The 17,089-nt window shown below is 41.6% G+C and overlaps 1 protein-coding gene across 3 annotated transcripts in view; it reads right to left on the bottom strand.

Moving 5' to 3' along the window:
* The window catches only part of LOC137322738 (ADP-ribosylation factor-like protein 15), a 312,177-nt gene that overhangs the window by 150,000 nt on the left and 145,088 nt on the right, over positions 1-17,089 (bottom strand). For all 3 annotated transcript variants that reach the window (XM_067985763.1, XM_067985756.1, XM_067985747.1), the window contains exons 3-4: positions 17,001-17,060; positions 2,491-2,699 (exon numbers count right to left, since the gene is read on the bottom strand). In XM_067985763.1, coding sequence (XP_067841864.1) covers positions 2,491-2,699; positions 17,001-17,060 — 269 coding nt within the window. The remainder of the gene's footprint in view (positions 1-2,490; positions 2,700-17,000; positions 17,061-17,089) is intronic.

A 17,089-nucleotide genomic window follows, 5' to 3' on the forward strand; every position in this document is an offset into this window, starting at 1 on the left:
TCAACAACATGTCATGCGTGTATTCATTTTTGGCACAATGAATGAAATCAGGGATTACTTTATTGTACTCTTTCACTCTTCAGTCCAAATTTTAAACTTGGGGCAAGGGGCAAGTGTGGGGCCGGAAAGGGCAAGCGTCAGGCTCACCCTGGCTCACCAACATGAGGCCTGGGAAATTTTAATTCCTGGACCTCATTTAATTAAGTTCTACCCAACTCCTGCCTGAATCTGGTGTCAATAATGTGACGCCCTTGGTCAACAGCTAGCAAAAGTAAGTTGGGGATAGAAGTCCGAGACAATTGCGGGAAGCCTGAGGCAGGAGAGGCCCAAGGATTCCTTGTGGGGCCTGGCGGAACACTCCTGCTCCTCCTTACCTTTTAAGTCTACTTCTGGGCCTGCTGCCCCCCCCATAAACCCAGTTCCCGTCGAGCGAGGGAGTGGTTAAAATCAGGTCATCTATCTTTCAATTATCAAGCAAGAGACTCCTGGGGCGATCTTATGCTCAGGTTAGTGGTTTTAGCTGCGCACCTACACCAACCTTAAATCAGGTTTTGAGACCTGAACTTCTCCTAAGTAAAGTGAAGTGAGATTCTCTCTTTCAGAGTCTTACTACTTTGTTCTAGTGTCAGGTTAGGCCCCAAATGCGGATTCAGCGTGCATGTACACCGTGACTGCAGCATCAATACAAAGTGAAGTCATTTTACACCACTGCTACAGTTGTAGTGCAATGTACTGCAAAATAAAGAAAATCAAAGTGAGTCACAAGAAGTTTGGTTCTAAAATACAGAATTTACAGTTGGAGTAGTAATTTTTTCAACCTCAAATACAAAGTGAAGTATATCAATGGCCATAAAAAGAGAGCTTCTGTGGAATCAAATCTTCAGGCCAGTATGGGACACTAAATCATTTGCCATGTTGAGCAGTCAGATCAACACAATATATTGTGAAAACAGAAACAGAGGCAACTATTATTTTCTTGTAGCATTTATGCCAGGATGAAGTTGTAAGTAGTGAACAATTGGTCCACTACTTAAAACAAGATACTGAAAAAGCATGGTCAAAAATGCAAAATGAAATACCTGCACTCTTCCCATAAGCAAAGCACAAAGTGGATGACATGGACAATAGGTAAGATGAGTGCAGCCTTATTGCATGACTATTGGAAACAATAGCATTGTGGTTATGTTACTGGACTAATAAGAGAGACTGTAGAATTACTTAGTAAATTCAAATCCTACCATGACAGTTTGAGAATTTGAATTCAATTAAAAAAAAACTGGAAGCAAAAAAGGTGACATCAGTAAAAGCTATTGGATTGTCCTAAAAACCCATTGCTTCACTAATGTCCTTTAGGGAAGGTAACCTGCCATCCTTACCAAGTCTGGTCTATATGCAATTCCAGTCCCCACACGACATGGCTGCCTTTTAACTGCCCACTGAAGTGGCCTAGCAAGCCACTCAGTTGTATCACACCTCTGCAGTGGCTCAAGAAGGCCCACCAAAACTTTCTGAGGGCAACTAGAGATGGGCAATAAAAAAATATACATTTTGTGTACTCATTCTTGGGATGTTATGGATGTAGGCAAAAATCAAAATTTTATTATTTAGTGCAAGTTGTGCTCAATTTGCCATGCTTTGTGTGTTCCCTGTGAGACAGAACGGATCCTAAATATTTAACTTTTTTAAAAAAGGTGAATTCAATTTCACCTTTTTCCATACGCTTTTTTTCAGGAATTAAGAAATATGGGGAAGGGTTGGGTCCTGCTGTGCTGAGTTCCAAGTCTGAGTTGTAGGAAGCAGGATCATACGTTGGTCGGAATGGGTGAGGCAGAGGGGAACAGAAAATTGGTGAGTTGAGTCAAGTCAGCGCAGTGCTTGACACCTCCGGGCAAACAAAGGCCTGGGACTGAAATCTATTGCTGATGGCAAGGGATGGAGAAAAGGGGAAAAGCTACCGAAATACACTCATAAAAATAAAGTTTTATGAAAAAACAAGACAGATGCCTCCCTTGCATTCCAAGAAAGCCAACATCACTTGTTGCAACAATAAATCCAACAATAAAATGACCTTATTCTATGGCTGTCCAACAGTATAACAGTTGAGATGTTCAATACAATTTACTGTGATCACAGACTTGAGTATAAGAGTATTTAAATTTGCCAGAAGTAGAAGTTAAATTTGAAAGAAGCTTGCTCATTTTGGATACATGCATATATCTTAGAGGAGGGAAAGAAACACAGAAATTTAAATGTTGAAAATAAAGATTTTCATCCCACATGTATGACGCAATACAAGTCATAAAGATCTATTTTTTGAAATCCATTTAAAATATTGAGTAGCTTATGATTTAAAAGCTACAGCCTTTAACAGTTAGTTTCACTTTTCCATAATACACTAAATATAGCAAAACTGATCATCTTCTGAGCCAGATTAATTAAAGGTTGTACAATGTCTATGAAGAATTATGGCATGACCATTATTAAACATACCTCTTGTAAAGAACGTGCTGCTGGCTTGTCTTGATGGTTGGCTAATATTAAAAATGGCATAGTACACAACTGTGGATGTTGAAGAGCTGAATGCAACTCATTCCGAGCAGTTTCTAGATCATCTTCAGATGATGCACTATCTAGCACAAATACCACTCCTTGAGATCCTTGATAGTATCGACTCCAGTATTTGCGTATATTGTCTGCCCCTTAAGAGAATTTAAAAAACAAAAAAAAATTAAAACGCATTCATTTAAAGAAAATAAAGCAATCTTGCTTCTTTACAACAAGATATTTTCAAAAATAGCTCAATTACTTTCTGAAAATGCCAACATTTATTTAGTAAAGGGAATTGTGGGGAAAGAAAAATTGTTTGGCATCGGATGCAGCGCTTTTTTCTAAAAAATAAATCTTCTCACATAGGATAAACCAAGTATTGAAATATCTGTTTTTGGATTAATATTAAAAAAGCTGAAATTCACAAATTTGAAATCATTTAAGCAATCGTCCAAATCTCACGCCATGAAGGGCCCCCACGATCCCAAGTGCTCATGCATTTTAATTCTGATATTTTTTTGTTGCATTTGGACCAAATGATAATGCTTAAGCTTTTTTAGAACAAAATGCTCATACCTACCCTTCCATCCATTTCTCAATTATGTCAAAAAGATTCGTAAAATATTTTTGCCTTATGTTAAGCAATTCACCTATTTTTTTAGAACTACATTAATGCTTGCAATTTTTAAAAAAAATAAAAAGTACACATTTTTCACTAACAATAAGGATCTAGGCTTTCTGGCTCAATGCCAAAAGCTGGCCTCACCTTTTAATACCAAAATATTCATCTCCCAAGGGTGCGTAAACCATGTTTATTCATGGAGTCCTGTGCATGTGTAAATGGAATTGAAAAGTACATTTTAATAATATTTCTTATGCCTGTCGTGACTGTCTATATCATTACTGTGCACTTATCAATTACCTTCTTCCACACTGGCCAAGTGCTTAAGTCTAATTGGTTATTTTCTAGTTTTGTTATTCACCAATCATATTGCATGAAATCTTTCTTCCCAATTAAAATTCCACACAATCACAGTCCTAGTCCAATACTAAAACCATTAGCAACCCAGAGGCTATGAGTTCAAATCCCACCAGGGCAAAATGTGAAACTGAGTTCAATAAATCTGGTAATTTGCGGGCTAGAATCAGAAAAAATGACCGGGAAAACTGCAGAATCATCGTTAAAAACCTAACAAGTTAATTAATATTCTTCAGTGAAGGGAGCCTACCACCCCTACCCAGTTTGGCCTACATGCAACTCTGGTCCATACTGAGTAGCTGTCTTTTAATGACCTCGGAAATGGTTCAGCAAGCCACTCAGTTGTACAAACAATTGCTACTCAAGACAGTGGCCCATTACCCCCTTCTCGGGACAACTGGAGATGATCCAGCAGTAAGTGTCTGCAGCTCGAGGAACTTTGGTTCCGAGCTGAGGAGCTGGAGTCCAAGCTGCGGACGTTGCGAGACATCAGGGAGGGAGAAAGCTACCTGGACCTTTTGCTCCAGGAGGCAGCCACACCCCTAAGATTAAATACTTTAGAACTGACACGTGGTCAGGGACAGGAGGGTGTGACTGCAAGTGAAGGTGGTACGGGGATCCAAGAGGTAGTATTGCAGGAGCCTCGGTCCCTGCGCTTGTCCAATAGATTCGAGGTTCTTGCAACCCTTGTGGACAAGTGAAGGGACTGCGGGGAGGACGAGCAAACTGACCATGGCACTGTGGAACAGGAAGCCGTTCAAGTGGGGGGAGTGAAAAGGAAGGTGGCTGCAGTAGGTGACAGTATAGTTGGGGGGATAGACACTGTTCTCTGCAGCCAGGAGCATGAGTCCCGAAGGCTATGTTGCCTACCCGGTGCCAGGGTTAAGGACATCTCCTCTGGGCTGGAGAAGAACCTGGAGTGGGAGAGGGAGGATTCAGCTGTCGTGGTCCATGTAGGTACCATAGGTAGGACTAAGAAAAAGGTTCTGCCGAGAGAGTTTGAGCAGTTAGGAACTAAATTAAAAAGCAGAAACACAAAAGACAATGTCTGGATTATTATTTGAGCCACAAGCAAATTGGCATAGGATAAATAGGATCAGGAAGATGAATGTGTGGCTCAAAGATTGGTGTGGGAGAAGTGGGTTTTGATTCGTGGGGCACTGGCAGCAGTACTGGGGAAAGAGAGAGCTGTTCCGTTGTGACGGACTACACCTGAACTGTGCTGGGGCCAGAGTTCGAGCGAATTGAATAACTAGGGAGGGTAGATAGGGCTTTAAACTAAGCGGGGTGGGGGGGGGGGGGGGGTCAGTGGAGAGAAATCTAGAATGCTAAAGAGAAAAGATAAGGAAGCAGTGCAGGAAAGTGACTGGGGTAAGGATAACCAGAGTGTGTCAGAAAGGGACAGAGCGTACAAACAAAAGAGTGCACTAACAAATAGGATCCAGGTAAGAAAAAATGGCAAGAAGATAAATAGGGCCATATTACAAAATGTTATAATGTCTAAAAAATGTTATGATGTCTAAAAATGTTAAAAAGACAAATGTAAAGGCACTGTATCTGAATGCACCAAGCATTCGTAATAAGGTAGACAAATTAACAGTGCAAATAGATGTAAACGGATATGATATAATTGGGGAGATATGGCTGCAGCGTGACCAAGACTGGGAGCTGTATATCCAAGGGTATTCGATATTTAGGAAGGACAGGCAAAAAGAAAAAGGAGGTGGGTGGTGTTGTTAGTAAAGGATGAAATCAGAGCAATAATGAGAAAGGATATTGGCTCAGAAAATCAAGATGTAGAATCAGTCTGGGTGGAGTTAAGAAGCACCAAGGGGCAGAAAACACTGGTGGGAGTTGTCTATAGGCCTCCAAACAGTAGTGGTAATGTAGGGGACGGCATCAAACAGGAAATTAGAGATGCATATAACAAGGGAACTACAGTAATCATGGGTGACTTTAATCTACATATAGACTGGCCAAACCAAATTAGCAATAACACTGTGGAGGATGAATTCCTAGAGTGTGTACGAGATGGTTGTTTAGATCAGTACGTTGAGGAGCCAACTAGGGAACAGGCTATCCTAGATTGGGTATTGTGCAATGAGAAGGGGTTAATTAATAATCTTGTTGTGTGGGGTCCTTTAGGGAAGAGTGACCATAACATGATAGAATTCTTCATTAAGATGGAAAGTGAAGTAATCCAATCCAAAACTAGAGTCCTAAATCTAAACAAAGGAAACTACGAAGGTATGAGGAGTGAGTTGGCTATGATAGATTGGGAAGCTTCATTAAAAGGCATGACGGTGGATGGGCATTGGCTAATATTTAAAGGAACGAATGCATGAATTGCAACAGTTATACATTCCTTTCTGGCCCAAAAACACAAAAGGAAAAGCAGCCTAACCATGGCTAACAAAAGAAATTAAGGATAGTATTAGATCCAAAGAGGAGACATATAAAGTTGCCAGAAGAAGTAGCAAGCCTGAGGATTGGGAGCAGTTTAGAATTCAGCAAAAAAGGACCAAGAGTTTGAATAAGAGGGGAAAAATAGAGTATGAGAATAAACTTGCAAGGAACATAAAATTGGACTGTAAAAGCTTCTACAAGTATGTAAAAAGAAAAAGATTAGTGAAGACAAATGTAGGTCCCTTATAGTCAGAAACGGGGGAATTATAATGGGGAACATGGAAATGGCAGAGCAATTAAACAAATAATTTGGTTCTGTCTTCAGAAAAGAGGACACAATTAACTTCCCAGAAATGCTAGGGAACCAAGGGACTAGTGAGAAAGAGGAATTAAAGGAAATTAGTATTAGTTAAAAAAAAGTGCTGGAGAAATGAATGGGATTGAAAGCCGATAAATCCCCAGGGCCCGATAATGTGCATCCCAGAGTACTAAAAGTTGCAACCATGGAAATAGCGGATGCATTGGTTGTCATCTTCCAAAATTTTATAAATCATGGAACAGTTCCTGCAGATTGGAGGGTGGCAAATGTAACCCCACTATTTAAAAAGGGAAGGAGAGAAAACAGGGAATTACTGACCAGTTAGCCTAACATCAGTAGTCGGGAAAATGCTAGAGTATTATAAAGGATGTGATAACAGGACACAAAATATCAACGGGATTAGGCAAAGTCAACATGGATTTATGAAAACGAAATCATGTTTGACAAACCTACTGGAGTTTTTGAGGATGTAACTGGTAGAATAGATAAGGGAGAACCAGTGGATGTGGTTTATTTGGATTTTCAGAAGACCTTTGATAAAGTCCCAGATAAGAGGTTAGTGTGCAAAATTGAAGCACATGGGATTGTGGGTAATATACTGGCATGGATTGAAAATTGGTTAACAGACAGGAAACAGAGAGTAGGAATAAATGGGTCTTTTTCGGGGTGGTAGGCAGTGACTAGTGGGGTGCCGCAGGGATCAGTGCTTGGGCCCCAGCTATTCACAATCTATATCAATGATTTGGATGAAGGAACCAAATGTAATATTTCCAAATTTGCTGACGACATAAACTTGGTGGGATCGTGAGTTGTGAGGAGGATGCAAAGAGGCTTCAAGGCGATTTAGACAAGTTGAGTGAGTGGGCAAATACATGGCAGATGCAGTATAATGTGGATAAATGTGACATTATCCACTTCGGAAGGAAAAACAGCAAGGCAGAGTATTATTTGAATGGTGATAGATTGGGAAATGTTGATGTACAAAGGGACCTTGTGTCCTTGTATAACAGTGACTGAAAGCAAACATGCAGGTGCAGCAAGCAATTAGGAAGGCAAACGGTATGTTGGCCTTCATTGCAAGAGGATTTGAGTACAGGAGCAAGGATGTTTTATTGCAGTTATACAGGGCCTTGGTGAGACCACACCTGGAATAGTGTGTGCAGTTTTGGTCTCCTTACCCAAAAAAGGATATACTTGTCATAGAGGGAGTGCAGCGAAGATTCACCAGACTGATCCTTGGGATGGCAGGACTGTCGTATGAGGAGAGATTGGGTCGACTCGGCCTGTATTCTCTAGAGTTTAGAAGAATGAGAGGGGGTCTCATTGAAACATATAAAATTCTGACACAGCTAGACAGACTGGATGCAGGGAGGATGTTTCCCCTGGCTGGGGGATCCAGAACGAGGGGGTCACAGTCTCTGGATACGGGGTAGAACATTTAGGACTAAGATGAGGAGAACTTTCTTCACTCAGAGAGTGGTGAACCTGTGGAATTCTACCACAGAAGGATGTGGAGGCCAAGTTACTGAATATATTTAAGAAGGAGCTAGATAGATTTCTAGATACAAAAGGCATCAAGGGGTATGGGGAGAAAGCGGGAATACGGTATTGAGATAGAGGATTAGCCATGATCATATTGAATGGCGGAGCAGGCTCGAAGGGCCGAATAGCCTAATCCTGCTCCTATTTTCTATGTTTCTATATAGAGGCGTGCCGGCATCATCTACATCCCAAGAGCAATTTTTTTTTAAAAACAGAAGAGGGGTAAAGCACAAGTTAAAAAAAAAGGGAAGAGAGGAAAATCAAAAGAACCATGAACAATGCCACAGGAGATTCACTAATATCTTTTTAAAAGAAATGTATTTACAGAATTTACTTCTGCACAAGTTTGGAATGTCCAGCTGGTTATTTTCTTGGTGTAAGTTTATCTTTGGCACCAGTAAAGGGAACATACAATTTTTCTATGACGTTAGCCATATTTCTTCCAATAAAACTGCAATGAATTTGCTAATGTCTATCCTAGAGAAAAATATACCTCCTCGGACTTACAAGAGAAACACTATCAGACTGGGCAAAATCCAACAAATGTTTATGTTTTTGAAGTGGAAGTTAATGTTTGGAGACAGAATGTTTATATTCTGTTCATTGGTGTTCCAAGTACACTGAATATTGAATAAGATCCAGAGGAACATCAGACAAAATCACTTATTTGGTTTGGCAAATTCTCAAATCAGCTTTTTCTTAAGGTAACAATGCTACAGCTGTAGTACAAATACACCCCAAGAGTGATATGATGGATAGATGTCATTATCTTGCTTGTTTGCACCACTGCCTCTACCAGAGAAATTTCTAATGATACAAAAAAATGATAGTCAGCTGCTTTTGTAATAAAAATTGTGACGGCAGTTTAGGTGATGTCAGAGTTGTTTTTAAACTTCAAATTTGAAAAGTTGGCTGTGTTATCAGCTGCATATATACTGCAGCCAGTGTACAGCACCAGCAGTGAGTGATCGCTTTTTTGGAGGTAGCTTCAACAACGATGCTTACCTACCAATTTGTGAAATTAGCAGTGTTGTATTGTACTTCTGGTAAATTATCACACCACACCAATGTGTCCCATATGCAGTATTATCTGGGTAGAAGACTGCCATTAAGGTTTGTTGTCTGGGCAATGAATTGTAATTAATCTTTGCTGTATCTTATCTTGGCTGGGTGTGGGTTATGTTCTTAGTGGAACAGAGGAAAAAATAATCCATTCCCAAAACATCTATACTTCACTTTGATGAACACAATTTGTTCAGTTGTGTGAATTGATCATTTTGTATAATTAACCTGAAGGCATGTACAATTGCTATTAATTTTGATTGTTTGAATTCTCATTTTGTTACCTTTCAATATATTCTTAGTGTTTTGTACAATGCATATCACAAGCCGGGATTTGCATAAAAGATATTTATCTATGCTGTCTAAATCAATTTCAGAGATATGCATGTTTATTGTTCTAGTGAAATTTTAAAAATTAGACTTTCACAGTACTGCAATCAACATTTATTTCATTTTTCAAATGGGCATCATATTCATAATCTTTTACAAGTTTATGAATTTAATTGATAAATATCTTCATGCGATCTTAACTTCCTCATCTAGACCAGATGTGGAGATGCCGGTGATGGACTGGGGTTGACAATTGTTTACAATCATCTAGACCAAGTGAAGACTGGAAGCTAGGTGAATGATCTCAGGCATTGCTAAGAATCCTGGATAGCATTCTTGTAGAATTATTCAGTTGTGTTAAGTTAATAGCAACGTCATCTTTTAATTTGTTTTGACTGATCACATCAGTATATAGTTATGTGAAAAACAAAAGTCATTAACAGCACCCAATTTCAGAATTGTCAGATTCAAACTCAACTTTTTCTTTGTACAATCTAACACTTCAAAAAATGTAATCGATGTAGGTGAGATATTAGGACTATTGTCTAACACAATCAAAACACAGTGATACATAGACAGATGGGCAAGGGCAGCTTAGCAGTGAATCCTTTCAAGCCTCAATAAAAACTGGCAGACTCCATTGTTAACTAATGGAGTCGTGATCTTTGTAAATTAAGAAAGGAAATACATGGAAATGTGTCAAACAGTTGATTAACAGAGTGGGGCATCATCTCAGTTTGATTTATATTTTTGACACCAGGCAACAGAAAAAGGTAATTACAACATGACATAAACAAACTCTTCAGGCATGAAATATCACACTTCAGTACAACACGTCTGCCAGCTCTTGCTGCAAACCTTAGTGGTGAACCTTTCAATTGCTGCAGCACTGATTTGAATAACTAGTAGCGTTCTTTGTTGTTTAATACGTCTAGTAGAGCTTTTGTATTTATATCCAAAATAGAAAAGTTACTCATTACTGCACATCAACATGCACACGATGGGAATGAACACACAAATTTAAAATTCCACGATATTTTACATATACCAGTTTTATGAGGGTAGGTTTCCTTCCAAGGAGGGCACAATGTCCTCTTTGCCTTGCAACATTTTTCTCCCCTGACGATCCCTCCAAAACCAGACACCTCCCATGGCTAAGAGGGCAAGCAAGCAGCCTGCTCCCAGAATATGACTTTCCGAATCTCAGCTGGCCATCCTGCAGTGTGCAACAGCAGCCTGGAAGAGGCCTTCTTCTCATTTTCTTTCTCCATGCAGAGATCCATGGCCTTCACTCTATTTCCACATCGTTCACCTGAGGAAGGAGGTAGCCTCCGAAAGCTTGTGAATTTAAAATAAAATTGCTGGACTATAACTTGGTGTTGTAAAATTGTTTACAATTGTCAACCCCAGTCCATCACCGGCATCTCCACATCATATTTCTCCCTACACAGCATTGCTGAGATTCAGAACTCAGTAGAGTGAGGGTTTGAACTCATGTACTTCCACTGTATGGTATGTTGCTGCTTCAAAACAGTTTCAACTTGCAACTATTTTTGAGGAGGAGGAAAGTCTATGATGGAAGTGTCCAAATATTTTGTCTTCATAGGCCACTTAGCTGCTTATCATGGAACGCATAGGCTGCATACAAAAAGCTGTACACTGTAACTATCAACAGCACCACCAATGGCCACCCAGTTAGGATGGACCAGTTTTTTTTTAAGCTCTTCATAGTCTTTTGATGCTTTGGCACTTTTCTTCTCCCTCAATCCCCAATTCAAGATGGCACTCCTTTACCCACTCCAATTTCATGTTGGCACTTCTTTCCTGCTCTCACCACGGCATCCAACTCCTGCCCTTTCAATGCCATCACCATTTTTTACCTCCTTTCTGATGTGTTTTAAGCGACTGAATGCCACAGCACACTGTGGGAAGGAATTCCTGCACACAGTGTGCAGCTATGTTTAATCACTTCATACAGCAACAGTATGCAGGAACCAGTAATGGCATGGGGGGTGGGGGGCACTGAAGGGCAGAGAGAGGCCAGGAGCTGTGCTGAGGGAGTGAGGAGCAGCTGGCAATGGTGTTCCACGTACGTGGGTCCAATAGCCCATGGGCCGGATCTGAAATTTGGGACATAGTTTGGGCATCTCTGGTCTAGGAGAAAAATATTTCCCCATATGGACCTCTTGTAAGATCTTCATTTTTTGATATCATAAAAAGTTAGGACTAGTTGAGTACTTCTGTGTACTCGATGGGTATTGACTTTTTCCAACTTAAAAGCCTCTGGAGTTCAGTACTACTACAATATGTCTCAGCAGAGATAAAAACAAATTAAAATGCTGGAAAACTGAAATGAAAACAAAAATGCACAAATACACAGGTCAATCATCTTTTGAAAGAGATAATGTTTCAGGCGGGACTCCTTTAGAATGAACAACTCCTGCAACGTAGGAGATCTCAGTTTCATTTTCTAATGTTAAACAGTTGGAAATATGACATTACACTCAAAGTAATCCCAAGTTTTAAATACAATACTGAGGAACAATGGAAGCAACCAGTGGGCAGGAAGGGGAATAATCTGGATTATGTGCAGAATTTCTTCCACGCCCTCCTTTGTAGAGTTGCCTTTGCAGTACAAACAGGAAATTTCCATTGAAATAACATGCACCAATTAAAAATGATAATTTTGTTCTTCAGCCCAATAGAAATATCACAAGATTTCCAGATTTCTACAATGGCACAGAGTTTAAGTCCATTAACTCTTGGTGCTATATAGCAGATTCAAACCCTAATCAGCTCCTGTCTTGAGTGGGGAAATAACAAGCAGAAGCTGCATTATCTCCCAGCAAAAGGGAGAAAATCTTATAGGGGAGAGTCATGTGTAACTGATAACATCTTTGGCAACCAGTTACCGGAAGCATTAGCAGCAGCTTAGGAGCAAATAGTGCGTCTGCCCACTTAGCTGGAAGTGTCTGACCAAGTGGACAAAAGTTTTAAAAATATACAAGGAGGAAACTTACCCAACTATCTCCCTTAAAAGAGACAAGGTTACCAATCTGCTTAGGATGATGGGAGATAGCCAAGCATTTAACACATCCTCACAACTGGAGCTGCAGCTGGAACCAGTGTCATGCAGTACTCCAACAATAAAAACAATAGGCTAGTGAGCAGGAGAAACACATCTCTCATAAGCGAGAGGACTTTTTTAAAAATTTGTTTATGGGATATGGACGTCACTGGCAAGGTCAGCATTTATTGCCCATCCCTAATTGCTCTTCAGAAAGTGGTGGTGAGCCGCCTTCTTGAACCGCTGCAGTCCGTGTGGTGAAGGTTCTCCCACAGTGCTGTCAGGTAGGGAGTTCCAGGATTTTGACCCAGCGACGATGAAGGAACGGTGATATATTTCCAAGTCGGCATGGTGTGTGACTTGGAGGGGAACGTGCAGGTGGTGTTGTTCCCATGTGCCTGCTGCCCTTGTCCTTCTAGGTGGTAGAGGTCGTGGGTTTGGGAGGTGCTGTCGAAGAAGCCTTGGAGAGTTGCTGCAGTCATCCTATGGATGGTACACACTGCAGCCACTGTGCGCCGGTGGTGAAGGGAGTGAACGTTTAGGGTGGTGGATGGGGTGCCAATCAAGCGGGCTGCTTTGTCCTGGATGGTGTCGAGCTTCTTAAGTGTTGTTGGAGCTGCACTCATCCAGGCAAGTGGAGTGTACTCCATCACATTTCTAACTTGTGCCTTGTAGATGGTGGAAAGGCTTTGGGGAGTCAGGAGGTGGGTCACTTGCCACAGAATACCCAGCTCTGACCTGCTCTTGTAGCCACAGTATTTATGTGGCTGGTCCAATTAAGTTTCTGGTCAATGGTGACCCCCAGGATGTTGATGGTGGGGGATTCGGCAATGGGAATGCCGTTGAATGTCAAGGGGAAGTAGTTAGATTCTCTCTTGTTGGAAATGGTCATTGCCTGGCACTTGTCTGGCGCGAATATTACTTGCCACTTATCAGCCCAAGCCTGGTTGTTGTCCAGGTCTTGCGGCACGCGGGCACGGACTGCATCATTATCTGAGGGGTTGCAAATGGAACTGAACAGTGTGCAGTCATCAGCGAACATCCCCATTTCTGACCTTATGATGGAGGGAAGGTCATTGATGAAGCAGCTGAAGATGTTGAGCCTCGGACACTGCCCTGAGGAATTCCTGCAGCAACGTCCTGGGGCTGAGATGATTGGCCTCCAACAATCACTACCATCTTCCTTGGTGCTAGGTATGACTCCAGCCACTGGAGAGTTTTCCACCGGATTCCCATTGACTTCAATTTTACTGGGGTTCCTTGGTGCCATACTCGGTCAAATGCTACCTTGATGTCAAGGGCAGTTACTCTCACTTCACCGCTGGAATTCAGCTCTTTTGTCCATGTTTGGACCAAGGCTGTAATGAGGCCTGGAGCCGAGTGGTCCTGGCGGAACCCAAACTGAGCATCGTGAGCAGGTTATTGGTGAGTAAGTGCCGCTTGATAGCACTGTCGACGATACCTTCCATCACTTTGCTGATAATTGAAAGTAGACTGATGGGGCGGTATTGGATTTGTCCTGCTTTTTGTGGACAGGACATACCTGGGCAATTTTCCACATTGTCGGGTAGATGCCAGTGTTGTAGCTGTACTGGAACAGCTTGGATAGAGGCGCAGCTAGTTCTGGAGCACAAGTCTTCAGCACTACTGCCAGGATATTGATGGGGCCCATAGCCTTGGTTGTATCCAGTGCACTCAGCTTTTTCTTGATATCACGTGGAGTGAATCGAATTGGCTGAAGACTGGCTTCTGTGATGGTGGGGATCTCAGGAGGAGGCTGAGATGGATCATCTACTCGGCACTGCTGGCTGAACATGGTTGCAAACGCTTCAGCCTTGTCTTTTGCACTCACGTGCTGGACTCCGCCATCATTGAGGATGGGGATGTTTTCAGAGCCTCCTCCTCCCATTCGTTGATTAATTGTCCACCACCATTCACGACTGGATATGGCAGGACTGCAGAGCTTTGATTTGATCCGTTGGTTGTGGAATCGCTTAGCTCTGTCTATAGCATGTTGCTTCCGCTGTTTAGCATGCATTTAGTCCTGTGTTGTAGCTTCACCAGGTTGGCACCTCATTTTTAGGTATGCCTGGTGCTGCTCCTGGCATGCTCTTCTACACTCCTCATTGAACCAGGGTTGATCCCCTGGCTTGTTGGTAATGGTAGAGTGAGGAATATGCCGGACCATGAGGTTACAGATTGTGCTGGAATACAAATCTGCTGCTGCTGATGGCCCACAGCGCCTCATGGAACTGCTAGATCTGTTCTGAATCTATCCCATTTAGCACGGTGGTAGTGCCACACAACACGTTGGATGGTGTCCTTAGTGCGAAGACGGGACTTCGACTCCACGAGGACTGTGCGGTGGTCACTCCTACCAATACTGTCATGGACAGATGCATCTGCGACAGGTCGACTGGTGAGGACGAGGTCAAGTAGGTTTTTCCCTCGTGTTGGTTCGCTCACCACCTGCTGCCGGCCCAGTCTGGCAGCTATGTCCTTCAGGACTCAGCCAGCTCGGTCAGTCGTGGTGCTACCAAGCCACTCTTGGTGATGGACATTGAAGTCCCCCACCCAGAGTACATTCTGTGCCCTTGCTATCCTCTAAGTGGTGCTGAGGGAGGTTGGTAGGTGGTAATCAGCAGGAGGTTTCCTTGCCCATGTTTGACCTGATGCCATGAGATTTCATGGGGTCCAAAGTCAATGTTGAAGACTCCCAGGACTACTCCCTCCTGACTGTATATCACTGTACCACCACCTCTAGTGGGTCTGTCCTGCCGGTGGGACAGGACATACCCAGGGATGGTGATGGAAGAGTCTGGGACGTTGGCTGAAAGGTATGATTCTGTGAGTATGGCTATGTCAGGCTGTTGCTTGACGAGTCTGTGGGACAGCTCTCCCAATTTTGGCACAAGTCCCCAGATGTTAGCGAGGAGGAATTCGCAGGGTCGACTGGACTTAGTTTGCCTTGGTCGTGTCCGGTGCCTAGTCGTCCAATGCCGGGTGATCCGACCTGTTTTATTCTTCTTATAACTTTTCATAGCGAGATTTTACAACTCAATGGCTTGCTAGGCCATTTCAAAGGGCGATTATGAATCAACTACATTGCTGTGGGTCTGGAATCACATATAGGCCAGACCGGGTAAGGATGGCACGTTTCCTTCCCTAAAGGACATTAGTGAACCAAATGGGTTTTTACGACAATCCGGTAGTTTCATGGCCACCATTACTGATACTAGTTTTTTTTCTTATTCCCGAATTTTATTTAATTAATTGAATTTAAATTCGCCAGCCGCCATGGCGGGATTTGAACTCATGACTCTGGATTAGTCGTCCTAGCCTTTGGATTACTTGTCCAGTAACATAACCACTATGCTACCGTATCCGTATCATTTAATATATTTTAATTTCACTGTGAATTTAATTCAGCTGATAGCATGCTTTTTTAAAAACTTGGAAATTAAATCACAAGCTAAAAATATTTTAGTCTATTTAATGTAACTTTTTCCCATAACAACATTTAGCACCAACAAATGGAAGCTAAGTAAAAGAGGTAATGCCAAAAAAAAATGAAGGATTGTACAATAAATAAAAGTTATCACTTTTATATCAATGAGACTCTTGACCAAATTATTGTAAAATTCCAATAAACTGATGTAAGAATTAACTGTAACAAAGGAATATGAGTAAATGTATTCATTCAAAAAAATGCTAAAATGCTTTGTATCACTTATTAATTTCAAGTTATTGTATGTTGCCATCAGCTGTTTTTAAAGGGAAGTATAGTGGCTTAGTACTGAAAAGCAATATTGATGAAAAGCCCCATTTTATTTGTGGTGGTAGGCCTACAGAGCTCATATTTCCACTCTTCACTCTATGGAACTATTGTATCTGAACTGGTCGGTTGCACGTTTTTTTGTTTCTCCTTGGCTGCAAATACACACTTGTTATCCTCTCCGCACGATCACGGTGTTGCAATCAAGACTTATCTTACCATCTCCCACAGGACCTCAAACTGTTGAATTCCTGATCACACTTTGCCTCATCCTGCTCCTACAATGGACAGGTTTTGAAACCCAAATCTTGGGTTACCCAATCACTATTGTTCGATTTACATGGTCTTCTTTCCTGTGAAGTCCTGCACTATGCACCTTGGTACTTCATCTAGATTTCTCAAATTAAAAAAGCTTCCACTAAATAATGTTTAGTTGAAACTTTTCTGGAGGACTTTGCAATTACAGTAACATGTATTTTTGTCACTTGCAAATATAGTAGCCAACTTGTACAAACACCATACCACATAGAAGGATAAGAGCAGCAGGTACATGGGAACAACACCACCTGCATTTTTCCCTCCAAGTCACACACCATCCCGACTTGGAAATATATCGCCGTTCCTTCATCGTCACTGGGTCAAAATCCTGGAACTCCCTTCCTAACAGCACTGTGGGAGAACCTTCACCACACTGACTGTAGCGGTTCAAGAAGGCGGCTCACCACCACCTTCTCAAGGGCAATTAGGGATGGGCAATAAATGCCGGCCTCGCCAGCGACACCCACATCCCATGAACAAATTTTTAAAAACGTATTCCTGCTCCAGCAAGGTGTTATCTGGTCAGATTTCTTTAGTAATTTTATTACCACTAGTAAAAATGGGGAAAAATATAAACTCTGATAACAGTTCAAGAAATAAACTCAAGCAAGGATTTTTAATAGTTCAATACATATTTTATTTAAACTACACATACCTCCAAGTTCTTTCACATTGAGGATTGCATTCTGGAATGGAACAGCTTTAATGCTAAAACCTAAAAGGAGAGAAAACAGGAAAAAATGT

Source organism: Heptranchias perlo, chromosome 1, assembly GCF_035084215.1.
Source record: "Heptranchias perlo isolate sHepPer1 chromosome 1, sHepPer1.hap1, whole genome shotgun sequence".
NCBI lineage: Eukaryota > Metazoa > Chordata > Chondrichthyes > Hexanchiformes > Hexanchidae > Heptranchias > Heptranchias perlo.